General features: G+C 45.8%; 1 protein-coding gene across 1 annotated transcript; it reads right to left on the bottom strand.

Moving 5' to 3' along the window:
• Window positions 1–760: 760 nt before the first annotated feature.
• On the bottom strand, window positions 761–13998 carry IGSF1 (immunoglobulin superfamily member 1; the record flags this gene model as incomplete). Its single annotated transcript, XM_081043203.1, is given in 20 exon segments — window positions 761–1184; window positions 1339–1462; window positions 1880–2158; window positions 2279–2566; window positions 2740–3027; window positions 3217–3504; window positions 4286–4573; window positions 5219–5497; window positions 5779–6069; window positions 6450–6482; window positions 6579–6649; window positions 8542–8662; window positions 8977–9261; window positions 9714–9909; window positions 9913–10004; window positions 10247–10531; window positions 12415–12702; window positions 13056–13337; window positions 13761–13787; window positions 13929–13998. Coding segments are annotated over 20 exon segments (4008 nt in total). The 3' UTR covers window positions 761–1051.
• Between the last annotated feature and the right edge of the window lie 613 nt (window positions 13999–14611).

Below are 14611 nucleotides of genomic sequence, written 5' to 3'. Positions count from 1 at the left end.
CTATAGGTTAATTCTTCTGAGATTTTGAACAGGTTCAAGCAGCTAGGTAAGGCCCCTCCCCAATCCAGCCCCCTAATGTGTACTGAATTCCCACAACTGACATACTGATCCAGGGAGCATCAGGGGCTCAGAATGTGAGCCAGCCTCCATTTGGAGTCCTGTGAAGGGACACTTGTAGGTCTCCTGCTCCAAAACAACCACCTCACCTGCTTACTCACACCCTAAGATCCCACTACCAGAGGCCCATTCTTTTGGGAAGCAGTGTCCTCTTTAGGGAGGGGCAAGTATTCAGCTTTTATCAATCATTTATACTTAAGAGTGAATTAATGTACACTCTGGGATTTTGAGTTAAGTGCCACAAAGCATACTTTGCCAACTTCAAAGTTCTACAGAGGGCTAATCTTCATGTTTGAAAGCAGGTGTAATACGGACCTAGAAGTAACACGGTGAAAAGAATTTCACTTCAGTGTTTGCCCTCCTCAGGCTTAACTTGGAGAGAACATTTGCCATTCATTCATTCATCCATCAATTCATCCAATAATGAAATGGAAGGACAATAGGACATTCTGTTTAGTGGTAATATCTCAAAACAAATTGGTAAGTACTATTTTGGAGCCTTCTCTCCTCCCCCATCCCATCTTTGAACTCCTTTATCCGTACTAGCATTCCCAAGCTTTCTTATTCTACCATGGAGGTCAGCCCCAATACATCATTTCTGCTAAGTTGTAAGTGGACAACAGCCCAATGGAAAACCACAGTTAAATAGCGAACACTATTCTTTATTCAGAAGAATACATTTTAATAGAATTTCATGCACCAGTAAATCAGTACAGTGAAGAGTTACAGGGGCAGGGAATCTCTTTTCAAGAAACATCTCACCCTACATCTACAATTGAGAGTAGAACTCTCAACTTCCAGAACCCCCTTGACCCAGCTCAGGTGATTACTGGCTAAGGAACAGTTGATGGGGCAGACTTCCAGGGTAACCAGTTGGATTTGCAGGTCTCTGAGGATAAAAGAAAAGAGAGGAAAGGTCTTGTAAAGGAGATTATTATATTGGGACTGGCAGTTCCACTGAAGTTGCCTGGGAGATTGATGAGGGAGAGTTGCTATCAGTGCCTGGTTCTTCTTGGTTACACTCTTCAAGGGCTATGGTCTGGTCCCTTCCATCTGTCTCCAAGTTCCTGTGTAGAGAAAAAAACATGACTAAGGGAGTATCCAGAACCATCAACCTGCAAACAGGTTGCATTGTGGCGATCAGATGCTAGAGGAACATTCAGATAATTGTTTTTCCAGCAGCTCTGGGTTCACAGAAGGAGGCTAACATGAAGCATTTACCTGGTTCGGAGTCGAGGCCACTTCCTCCACTCTATGGCTAGCACTATCCCCAAAGCTACAACAACCACTACGATCAGGCTACTTCGGACAATGTTCCCCACAGTGCACTCCTGAGCAGCAGGCCCTGTGATGAAAAAAGAGCAGAAACCAATGCCACAGAGGTTAACACATGTGTTATCCTTGATCTCTCATTGCCTCCTCATCTGGCCTTCTCCAAGCTTTACTTGGGAACCATGTATTGAGACTGTAGAGAAATTGATCAGAGGCAGCACTTATGCTGAGGCAGACGCAGTGCTTATGCTAAGGGAGAAGAAGTCCTCCTTCTGGGTGTGTGTGTGGAAGAGGTCTTGAAAGTATCTTGCTCACTATCTTTGAGCCCATCTCAGGTCCCACCTCCTCACCATCCCTAGGAGAAAGATAACCACACTTGGGGTATCTGACTCCAAACCCTTCTGCCTCCATATTTAAGCTATTTCCATTGGGACTGCTTCTGGGATACCAGGTGTGTTATGCAAGGACTGTGGAGGGATTATCCACTCACCTGCTGCACCCACCAGCTCCAGGGGATCACTGGACTCTGACCAGATATCAGGGTAGGCCTGGAGGCGGTAGCTGCAGCTGTAGTTTCCAATGCCTTTTCCTTCTACGTTGTTGATGACAAAGTCTCCATCATCGGAGAACTGCTGCGACGCTTCTTCTCTGTCATGTTCCAGGATAAATTCAACACCTGGCAGGGGTCCTCGGCACTGAAGGGTGATGTCCTTTTCTAACTTGAACACAGTGCTGGGCCAGGCTGACAGGGAGGGCTTAGGGGGCTTATCTGCAACCAACCAGGGCACAGAGTTAGAAGTGGCCCTGAACCCAGCCATTTACCCCCTTAGGGCTAACTACTAAAAACACTACAAAAACTAGACTCTTTCTGAAGTCTCCAGGACCTTACCTGTCACCCAGATCTCCAGGAAGTCACTGTGATTGGAAGCTGCAAAGGGAGCAGAGTCCAAATAATAAATACAGCTATAGATTCCAGAATCTTCACCTCGCACTGCTGGCATCCAGAAGTCAGCCCTGTAGCCTCTTGGCCTCTGTTGCTCTAAGGGCTCTTGAGAACCCTCCTTCAACAAGACAAATGTTGAGTCTGGCAGTTCCCCTTGACATCGAAGAGTCATATTTTCTCCAGGGGCCACCATTGGACCAAGCTGGGCTAACAGGGTGGGTTTGGGGAGCAAACCTAGAAGAAATGAACTGGTCAGAGAGAGGAGGCCACTTTCCAGGGCATCACACTTGGAGTCTCTGTTCAATAAAAAGGAAAGACTATTGCCTGCCTCTCCTGGGGCTTTTAAAAAACCATCTATTCCTTTGTTTCTATACCCCCATGCCCACTCCAGAGCATCTTCCCCTTACCTGTGACTATGAGTTCCAGGGTGTTGCTAGGCTGTATCTTAATAGGGCTGGTCCAGTCAGGGTGGTAGCAGCAGGTGTAACGCCCTATGCTAGCACCAGATACATTTGTGATGGGAAATGCCCCATCACTACTGGTAGATCCCCAGAGCTGCACTGAAGTGGCTTCTCTTTCTTTGTGCAGAATGTACCCTACTCCATGGACTGGCCCTTGGCACCAGAGAGTAACATTCTGCCCCATGGAAACCACAGAACTGGGCTCAGCAAACAACCTTGGCTTGGGAAATATGTCTAGGAAGAGACCAAAGATGTAAAGTGGTGAGTATGGAAACATCACTTGCTGAATTAACTCTTTATCTTTGTTTTTCTGGCCACAGTAGTTCCCCTCCATGACCTAGCCTAGCTTTCCAAGAAGGATTACCCTCCCTAACCCCTACTCCAGTTGTTTCTGTCCCAGTTCCATGTTTTGTCTGTCCTTACCAGTCACCCAGATCATTATAGGCTTGCTGAGATATGATCCCCTGTTTGACATGGTTGTCTCGTAGTAGACACAGCTGTAGTTTCCAGAGTCTTCTGTTCCAATGGTATGGAGGAGGAAGTCAGCTGAGTTCCCTGAGGTACTCTGGAACTGTAAAGGAACAGGGGTTCCCTCATACAAGAGGGCGAACCTCATGCCCTGGAAAGCCCCTTGGCAATGCAGGGTCACATTCTTCCCAGGAAGCACCACAGGACCTGGCTGTGCCAGGAGAGTTGGTTTGGGGTAGAATTCTGAAATTAAAAGACCACAACATGAGAGAAGCCTGCAACCCACATTCTGCAAATTGCTTTTTTAGTGTTATTATAAGAAACAATGTATTTATTGTAGAAAATTAGAAGATACAGAAAAACCTAATGAAGAAAATACAATTCTACCACTTAAAGATAACAATTCTTTATACGTATTTATGTATTTCTTTTCCATTGATTTTTTCTATACATACTCATGTCATTGTAGCTATAACTATTTATGTAATTGGAATCATACTGTATACACAGTTGTGTAGCTTGATATTTTCATTTAACTTTTTATTGTAAATATGTTCTTATGACGTAAAACAGCCTTTAAAAACTATCGTTTGTAAGGGATGCATAATATGCAGCTGACATTTCAAGGTCTTTGCCCTTTATCTTAGGGCTATCTAGTCCACCAATCTTTCAGCCTCCCTAAGGAAAAAGTGGACATTGAGCCTAAAGTTCAAGGCCAAGCAACAAAACAATTTCACAAATAGGGCAATGTGAGCATGGCTCTAGGGATTGGACACCCCATCTGCCTCACTTCTTTCTCCAGAAGTGAATTACTTGCCTCCTCCCTCTCCTTTGTCTCTTATTCCTGTATTAATAATAATATCAGCAGCTGCCTTACATGGACTGTTTACCATGTGCCAGGCACTATCCTAAGCACATACTTGGTTACTTTCAGATGGAGCACTTCTTCCTCTCCCGGTGACAGCACTTCCACCCACCTCCCCAGGGTCAGTACCACCTCCACCTGCATTTCCCCACTTCTGACCTGTCACCACAAGCTCCACAGAGTCGCTGGGCTCAGACCAGATTGAAAAGTCATAATAGCGGCAGCTGTAATTCCCTCCATCACCAAAGCCCACAGAAATGATCAGAAAGTGAGCTGCACTGGCCCCTGGGCTTGCCCAAGACTTGTCACTGGATGCTATTTCACTTCCATCTTTGTAAAGAATAAAGCTCATGTGCTCATGGGGGGTGGAGCAATTGAAAGTCACTCGGACACCAGGAGTGACCATCGGGCTGGCCCATGTCTTAAAGTAGGGCTTCGGGTACATTTCTAGAAGGCAAAAAACAAAATACAACACAAAACCAAATTAAGAAAAAGAAAGAAAGAAAAAAAAGTTAATATAGCAAATATTGGTTCTGGGAAGCTGCATGGAACAGTATTTCCTTCAGAAGAAGATGCATTTAAAAATCCAGGCAATTCCACTTTGCAGATGGACTTCTCACAGGGACCTCTGACCCCCACCGCTTACCTCTGGCAGCTGAACCCTCACTGTCATCAGGGCAGACAATGGAGGCTATCTAAAAGAATGAATTGTCATTGGGGCTCTGTTGGTTCTCTGCACCTCAGTTTGACCATTTGGACAAGAAGGGGAAATGGTACCTGTGGAGGAGATACCATTTCCCCTTCTTGTCCAAATATCCCTTTGAATATTTGCTCTATAGCTAAATAAAATAATTGATATGAAAATACTTAGAAAAATTAAACCACCCTTCACAAACCCCAGCTATTAATAACAATTACGGCTATTAATATCATGCAGCCAGAGGCCCTGGCACTCCCAGCGCCACGCCTGCCTGGCTCTAAGATTGGACACAGACTCCTAGGACCAGCAGCAAAGTTAGCTGTGAGGAGAGAAGGGTCTGACCCAGAGTTTTGCCTCCCCCCTCCTCCCTCACACACTCTTTTCACCTCTACCTTTTATGACAAGCTCCAGGGGCTCACTGGGCTCAGACCACTTGAAGGGGCGCTTCTCAGTGTGAGTTCGGCAGCTATAATTGCCTTCGTCTTTATCCTCCATTCTTTGGATTATAAAGAAGGCTTCTCTCCCAACAGTACCAAGTTGCTGGACAGGTTCCTGCAGTCCCTCCTTATACAGAGCAAACCCCATGCCTGCCAGCCATCCTTTGCAACGTATTTGCAGTTCCCGGCCCCGGATTGGGGGGGAAGCAGAAATGACAGGTTTGGGGAGGATGTCTGGAAAACAAAATGGGGTGGAAAAGGAGTCTTAAGTTTGGAGGTGCCCAGATGGGACACTTAGAGTCACTTTGTCAGCAAAAAAGAAATCCATCCTGAACTGTCAGTCTCCTCTCACGCTTCTTACCCATCCGGCGCCCCCATTTCAGTGTCCTTCCTCCCCTACCTGCAGCATAAGCCCCTTGACTCCTTGTCTCTGTGCCTTCTCCCACCCCCAGTAACAGTGTTGAGTCCCAGGGGCCCTGGGGATTACTCTGAAAGGACCCTCAGCCTTTTCTTACCTGTCCCCACGAGCTCAAGTGCCTCACTGGGCTCCGACACAGCCATCTCCTCCCACGAATGGCAGTGGTAACTCCCAGTGTGGCTTTGGGTCAGGGCACCAAGGGGGAAGGCAGCCCGGACCTGTTCTGAGGCCGGGCGAGTTGCGATCCACCCGGTCCCGTCCTTCAGCAACACAAACTCCTTAGTTGAGCCAGAAGGGCTTCTGCACCAGAGAGTTAAGTTCTTCCAAGGGGCCAGAGGGAAGTTGGTCTCTGCCCATAGCTCAGGCTTCGGGGTTGGCATGATTATTTCTAGAAACAGCAGAATTAATGAAGCCATCCTCTCTCCTCCCCTTCCTCCCCTTTTACTTGCCCTTGAACCCCCTACCCAGATCACACTGCCCACCTCCCCTTTCAACTCAAATCCAAACCGTTTCCTTCCTTCCACAGGTGCTGGGGAAAGAGGAAGCTGATGTCTCAGCTGAGCCTCAGAAAAGTGCAGAAGCTTGGGGGAAAATTTTGCAGGCAGAGAGGCAGAGTTGGAGACTGAATTTTGCCAGCAACTTTAGCAAGTGCCCCTTCCTGGCTGTCCTTCCCTCCCAACCAGTCCCTCCCTGGCCACTGACACTGACACTGTAGTTATTTCGGATCTCCAGGGAGGAATGTCCCAGTCTGGAACAGGAAAAACTCACCAGTCTCTTCTGTCAATACCCCATTGCACAGTCCTGCAAAAGAAATTACTGCCAGGGCTCTGCCGCCTCCCCCACGGGACTTCACCTCGGCCTTCTGCCCACGCTCCTACCCCACCCCCTGGTACTCACCACAGCAGAGAAGGGCCATGATTATGAAGAGCATGGTGACCCCTTGAGCTGTTCCCAGCAACCAGGCTTCTCTAGCGAGACCAGAAAAAGATGAGAGGAGTTGCTGAGATTAGGGGGAGGGTGGAGAGAAGGGGGCGGCAATTTATGTCATTGGCTTATGCACCACCCAATAGGGATTGGATGCAGCCAGGATAATGGGAAATAATCTTTTCTGACATCGATGGCTTTTCTTTTTGAGGGCCTTACCATTTACAAACCTCTTGCTCTTTCGTGACCCACGTACCTCCCCGCCCTCCTCCTCCCCAGCCTATATCATATGTCAGCTCCTCATTGCCCCTGATTAGGCTGTTGCTGGAATTAAGATGTCAGATGTGAAAATGCTTTTGTAACTCCAGCTCTCAGAACCCCTGGAGCTCAGTGTGATTGGCAGCTCTGGGTGGTGGGTGTGGGGGTGGAGGGAGAAATCTTGGGTGTTTCACCATCATCAAGTTTAAGTCTGGAAGCAGTTTTTACTATGGCAGTATTGGTCCTCAGACTCACCTGCCTCACCTGCCTTTGTTATGGAAGGGTTGCCTAGGCAGCTCCAGTGATTTACCAGAGGATTGTACTCTTAAGTACTGAGCTAAGCTTGTCAGAGTGGGATCGCTCTACCCCCACCCAGATTCTGATTGGAAATGTGCAGCAGTTTGGGGTTATGAATCCTGTCAAATTAGATGATATTAAGCCAAAATCCATTTGAAAATTTTAAAGAAAATATTGACCCTCTTTCCTGGTCAGGAAAATATGCCTTTCAAGCTGCTTTCTCTAACATCTGCTTTCTAAACTCATTTTTAGGTGCAGTGGTCCTGGGCTGAAGTAGAGCACATGAAGCTACACTGTTTCTGTGCCCCTGGCTTGCAGGTTACCCCAATGTATGTGAGACTCAGGATAGATTCTAAGGAGAACTAGAACTCGACCCCCACTGAAACTTTGGAAACTCAAAGGGTGGCAGTTTTTGCAGAAGGTTTAGGTGGCTCCCTTCTCATTAACGAAGCACTTTGTCATTCAGATCCCAGCGGAAAACAGACACACACAAACATAGTCATCATCCATTGTGTACTGAATACTCCCAGACATACAAATGCCTGTGATCATGGTGGTGGGGGGACATGTACAGCCAGGAGCCGAGGTTGAGGGGAAGTAGGCAAGGCATTCAGGAGCTGAAGACCCCACCAGGCTGGAGCTGTCATTTCTCTTCTTGTTTTCAAACAGAATAGCCTGAGCACAGGCCATGGAGATGGGGCGAGAGGGTGTTGGCCTTAGGGATGCAAAGAGATCAAGGGAAATGGCAGAAGAACCTGTTTGGCTTTCCATTTTCTGGGTCATGGGAAGTGGTCTGATTCGCTGGCCCAATCCATTGCCATGTCCAGATGCCCATGCAGGTTAAAATCATATTCTCAGAAATCTCTGCACAGGTAGTTGGAGGCCAGAGTGGCAGAGAGAATGGTTTCTATGGCCACTAGGATAAACCACAAGGCCCTCTATCCCTTGAGAGCTAGGGATAAGGGTGAAAAGTTGGGATGGGAGTTGGATAACATCCTGGGCAACAGGGCAGCATTGCTTCTTACAAAATAAAAAGTCCTGATCAAGTTAATATGGGAGACATCAATCATCTCTGAGGGGCAGGATGGTATAGGAAGGAGATTTGGGTACTCTCCTGGTGGGGATATCAGTGAATGAGGTCCTGATTACTTCTCTAGCCTCTGAGAATTATGCATTTCTCTATGGCTTGGATGCTGACTCCTCTGTGAGGTGAAAGAAACAGTTGGGATGAGCAAGTCTTTTCTCTGAAGCCCAGAGGGTGGGTGATACAAAAGGTGTGCCCCTGTGGCTTGTTTCAATTGGATCATGACTCATTCCTGAGTCTCTGGAGAGCCTGGACTCAGCTAGATTAAGGAACAGGGGGATGGGACAAGACAATTACCTGATTCTGAGACTCCGATATTTCCACCTTACCCACAGCACTACCAACAGCAAGGCAACAAGCTGCACAATTAGGGACAACCTGATAGCTTCATTCAGAATGTAATTCCTGGTGAGCAAGCCTGTGGCCAGAGAAGACCAGAAGCAGGGATCTTGATGGGGACAGAGGCAGGTGAAAACATTCATGAGGGGAGGGGAAGCTTGTTACTGAAGGTAAAGGAAAGGTGAGATAGAAGTGGCCTTGTTTTTCATGAAGAGGAGCCTTGGAATTATCCTGCTCACTGCCTTTGAGCAATTGTGAGACCACCCCAAGGGAAGGATGCCCAAACTCAAGGGCCCTGACTTTCAAGCCCCTGATTCCACTTTCCATATCTTTCTGGGCGGTATCCTGGACAAAGCCATGAAGGAGTGTCCCTATGAAGAGTTGTCCTCTCACCTGTTGTCCTCTCACCAGCGAGCTTCAGAGGCTCGCTGCGATGTGACCAGATGTTAGGGTGTGCCTCTATGTGGCAGCTGTAACTGTAGGTCCCTGTGCCTTTCCCTTCAACATTACTGATGATGAAGTCTCCATCCAATGAGAATTTTTGGAATGTTGCTCTTTCTTCCAATTCCAGAGAAAATTCAAGTACCAGATGAGGTACTCGGCACTGAAGGGTGATAACCTTTCCTAGCTTGAACATGGTGCTGGGCCAGGCTGACAGGTAGGGTTTGGGCAGCTTATCTGCAACTAATCCAAAGACTAGAGTTAGAAGTGAAGTTGAACTCAATACCCCCTCTCTCAACAAAAGTTTGTCAGCTCCCTACTTGGTCTTCTCTTCCTTTCTACTTTCGCTAGATCAGTGACTTCAAAATTTGACTGTGCATCAGAACTCCTTGACCCTCTCCCTGGTGCTCTAAAGACTCTTGGGTTCCTACCTTCAGTCAGGACCTCATACATTTAATTTTCTACTGGCATGAAGGAAAATAACTTTTCCAGGGGTTACAATTAGGCTAGGCCATGCTGAGAGTTGAAGCTTAAGTAATAACGCTGGGAGAGAAGGTGACTAAATTTTTTGAAGAAAACTGCAATACCCTTCTGGTGTGTTTTTTCCTTGGCTCATAACTCCAAGAGGATACAGGGCCACTAGCTCCTTTTTAGGACACTGTAATGATAATAAAAACAACAACACTTGCCTACAACCACAAGCTCCACGGTGTTGTGTGATGTCATCCTAATGGAGGTCTTCCAGGAGAGATAGTGGCAGCTATAGATACCAGCATCACTATAAGTCACATCGTTGAGGAAGAATGACTCCTCATTATTGATGTTGGTGGTATCCAAGAGCTGAAGTGGTTTGTCTTCTCCTTTTTTATAGAGAGCAAGCCCCACTCAATCCACTTTCCTTCGACAACACAGGCTCACATTGTGACCTATTTGGACCACAGGACTGGGCTGAGCAAGTAGCCAAGTCTTGGGAAAAATGTCTAGGATGAGACCCAAAATATAAAGGGCTAATAGTCTGACTTCCCCCTCCCACTACTTAGGGATCTTTTCCTCCTCTTCCTCCAGTCCACCCTTGACAAATCCCATCCTAAGCCTAGTTACACAAATTTTGCTTCCTTCCCCACTGTTAGCTCTGGCTGCATGATTAGGATCCCCAGGATCAGAGAGGGAGTTGTTAATCTTTAGCCTCTAAAATAGGTCCCGTGGCATCCCTATCTCTTACCGGTTACCCAGATTTTCAGGATATCACTAAGGAGTGAACCCCTGTATGACCCATCATAGTAAAAACAGAGGTAATGTCCAGCATCATGGATTTTCAAAGCCCGGAAGAAGAAATATGCCTCATTTTTTATTAGCCTCTTGCGATAAAAGGACTTCTCCAAGTCTTCAAGTCTTATTAAAGCAAAAGTCTTTCCATAGATTGGCCCTTGACACCCGAGATTCAGGCTTTCTCCAGGTGCCATTCTAGGTCCAGGACAAGCTGTGAGAGTTGTTTTGGGATAGAGGCCTAGAAAGGGAAGAGACCCTGAATTAGAGGTGGGATGATTCTTCCCTGTTATCTTCTGTTTTTTCCTAGTTTCTTTAAACAGGAAGTGATAGCTGAAATTTACCCTCTGCTCCCTCTCCTTTCTTGAATCTCTGCCTCTTCTAGGAGTTAATCAAGGGTAATTTCACTTGTGCCTCTGCCTTCTCGCCAGACTATCAGCTCTATTGAGCTCTAACTATGTGTAGGGGTATGTCTCAGTCGAATACCTACATCTGTAATTTCCTGTATCTTTAGGTCCCTGAAATGTCAAATGTAGTTCTTCCAACTACTGAGAAACCAAATTTCTAAAAAGTTACTTTGATTTCATCTTTGCAGAGCATGAATGCAAATGAAGTATTAAGGATGGATTTTGAACAAATTAACCCCACATAAGAACCTACTTTCAACAGGAGATTGGAAGAAGCCAATAAGGAGAGATTGGCCAGTAAGTCTGCAACCCAAAGGAATCTGTTAATGGGTCCATACCCTTGTTTCCATGTATTGTTCCTCCAAGGAGATTATACTACAAAATAGACGGCAAACCTTTCCATACTGCTCCTTCTTACCCACCCTAATCCTAGGCAGACCCACCCATACATCATTGGGAGGATCAGCTCTATCATATGCTCATTGAGCATTTAGGATGTGTCAGGCATCATGTTGGTCTAGCAATATGCAAGTAAAGAAGACATAGTCCCTGTCAGCAAAAAGCTCATGGCTTATTGGGGGATACCAGTGAACAGGTAACTACAGAAGTCTGTGCTAGTGGAATCTACACGAATAGGACATTCATACAAGGAACATCCATAAGCACAGTCCAAACAGACCTTTGTTCTTTGATTCTCAATAAAAAGCTATACTAGTAAAATTAATATCTATCATTTATTGAGAACTTATGTGCCAGGCACTATACATATATTTAGGCGAATCCTCACAACAACCCTGTGAGGTAGGCATTATTATTATACCAATTTTGCAAATCAGGAACATGAGGCACAGTGAGGCATCATACGATAGGTTGGAGAGATAACTGTTATCCCATATTAAAGTGGAGGAAACCAAAGCACAGAGAGGTAAAGTCACTTGTTCAAGATCACACCGGGAGGTAGTGTCAGAGGTGAAACTAGAAACCAGCATTACTGCTGCTAAGACCAGGGTACTTTCTGTAACACCACAGCTTTCCCCAAGCATATTTAGCTTTATGGAGAAACTAACACAAATGTGGCCAGTTATATCTAGAAGCATTCAAGCCCTGGCGTAGGGGAGCTGAGGCTAGGTTGTGTGTGTGTCTGACTTTCTGACATTTTGGGGAGCCTTCTGCTGTGTTTAAAGCTTGTTACTACCTTACTGGGTCTGTATATACAAGACTAAAGCAATTTATAAAACCATTTCTAAAATATAAACTATCACTTTCTTCATCATTTTTTGTTTATCACTTAGCAATTCACTCTGTTTTCCACACTAAAATATCATAATCAGAATAAAAATACATTTAAAATTTTAAATATCAGTTTATAAGACTGCAGTGGCAGTGCCTGGCACATATTAAGTGCTCAATAAATATAGTCTAATGAAGGAATGCATGCATTATATTCAACAAATAGAAAACAACAAAGCTGTGATGATCTGAAACTGCTGGATATTTTGCTGGGCTCACTCACTAGCCTTTTGACTGGCTCCCAAACATCTGCCACATAGCATGCGTAATTCTAATTTTCATCTCAGTAAAATGATAAATGACTAGCTCCTGTGCCTTGCAGAGCCTAGGAATTGGCCAAGGAAAATAAAATCAGAAACCCTGTCTCATCCAGCCATGATCCCAGGGACAACCATCATCAGACCCCAACAGCCATAGCCACACCCACCTGCCACAATCAGCTTCAGCGGGTTGCTGGGCTCTGACCACAAGGTGGGGAGCATCAGAATATGAGTGCGGCAGACGTAAACCCCTTCACTCTCAGGTGTCATGTTGGAAATGGAGAAGATGGCCACTGTCCCAGTTGGGACTTGGTAATCCACGGGCTCTGCATATCCCTCTTTGAACAGCATGAATACCAAATCCTGCAGCCAGCCATGGCAGAGTATGTTAACATTACATGCAGGAAGAGGAGAGTTCTCAGACTGGATCCAGAAGATGGGCTTGGGCAGCTGGCCTGGAAGGAGGGAAGGAACTAGAATTCAGGTAGAGCAAGAATAGTGCTGCTCAGGAGAGCTCTACTTAAATGAGCCTTTCCTGTATGATCCTTATTTGCCACCATCTCAGGTCTTCCCTAAGTTGAGAGCTCGCCCTCTAAATCTGTTCCAGAGTATGCATCCTCACTCTGCATTGCAGCGTGGGCAGTATGGAGAGTAGGCACTTATTTACTAATTGTGGAGTGTGCACATGTACGTGTGCATGCATTTGAGGTAAATGAATAGATGAATTAAACAAATCCTTCACTAGAAAAGCAAGTTTGAATCCCAGGAGCTGGAGTTTATTCTTGATTAGCTATCTCTGTCTTCCTACCTGGTGCCTCCAACTCTGAAACTTTACTGGGCTCTGACCAGCCTGTCTCCTTCCAGTAGCAGCACCTGTAAAGACCTGTATTGGACTTAGTAAGGGCACCTATGGAGAATGAAACTTGGGAAGTCTTATAGGAGGGTTGGATACAGGTCATCTGGGTCTTAATCTTCAGTAGCAGAAACTTGCTTGAAATCTGAGAAGGGCTTTTGTACCAAAGTGTGATGTTCTCCAAAGGTGCCTGGGGGTAGTTGGTCTCTATCCACAGATCTGGTTCAGATTGCATCACTGTTGTTACCAAAAATCACAAAAATGTGAACAGTCCAACCCTCTCCCTCCCCTAACATGCCCCACAGTGTCTCTTAAAATTAGCCCTGACCCAGATTATTCCTTTTGTCTTCCCTTAGGGACAGAATTGTCTGCTCATGTGGGGGTGGGATAGGGACCCCCACAGGGGACAAAGGATATTTGTTCAAGGAATCTAAGTGAGTTGGGGAATAAAATGCAAGACTGGCTTCCTTTCCATCTGAAATAAAGCTCTTTAGTATCCTGTGGAAAACCAAGTCACAAAGTGAGGGCTTTGATTCCCAACCAACGCAATCTGTGAATTGTCTTTGGGATCTCAAGGCATTTGTGTCTAGGACCATGGACGCAGACCGATATCTTGGAACCTTCAGGAAAGAAGGTATTGAGGTGGCAAGACTCACTTACCTATTGATGTCATACCCAGACTAAGCCCTGAAAAGAGAGATTACGGTAAAGGAAGGTCCCTTCATTGTTCCCACCTACCCTCAATACTTTCCTCTCCCTCCCCAAGGTGCCCACTCATGGGGTACTTATGACAGAGTTGCTTGCCCCTCACCCCTTCCTTGTACTCACGAACGCAAAAGAGCAAGAGAGTCAATGTCCATAGCATGGTGGCCCCCTCCCCTGGCCTGTCCAGGGTCATGGGGCCTCTGGAGCTCAATGTGTGCTTCAAGACTTGAAGGGCTTTGCCCCTTAGCAGGTGATGAGATCTAAAAACAGAAGTGTTTTTACTCAGGGGACTTGTCTTGCTTCTTAAAGTTTAGTTTGGATCACTAAACTGCATTTGACAACCCAACTACTTTCCATTCCCTCACAGCTATGCAAGGTATTACAAAGTATTATGAGACAACCGAAATGCCCATCGGTAGATGACTGGATTAAGAAACTGTGGTAAGTTTAAACAATGGAGTATTACGCAGCCATAAAGAAGAAAGAAATCTTGCCATTTGCAACAACATGGATGGATTTAGAGAACATTATGTTAAGTGAAATAAGTCAGAAAGAGAAAGACAAGTACCATATGATCTCACTTATATGCGGAATCTAAAGAAAAGAATAAGTGAATGAACTAATCAGAAACAGTTTGGGGGACAAAGAGGAAAAACTGAGGGTTGTTAGATGGGCGGGGGGGTGGGGATAAGGGGGAAGGTGAGGGGATTAGAAAACAGTCGGTAACCACAAGATGGCCTCAGGGTTTTTGAAAATTAATTTGGGGAACGTAATCAATAATGTTGTAAAGATTTTGTAGGGTGTCC

Source organism: Rhinolophus hipposideros, assembly GCF_964194185.1.
Source record: "Rhinolophus hipposideros genome assembly, chromosome: X".
Taxonomy (NCBI): domain Eukaryota; kingdom Metazoa; phylum Chordata; class Mammalia; order Chiroptera; family Rhinolophidae; genus Rhinolophus; species Rhinolophus hipposideros.
This window is presented reverse-complemented; position numbering and strand designations above follow the sequence as displayed.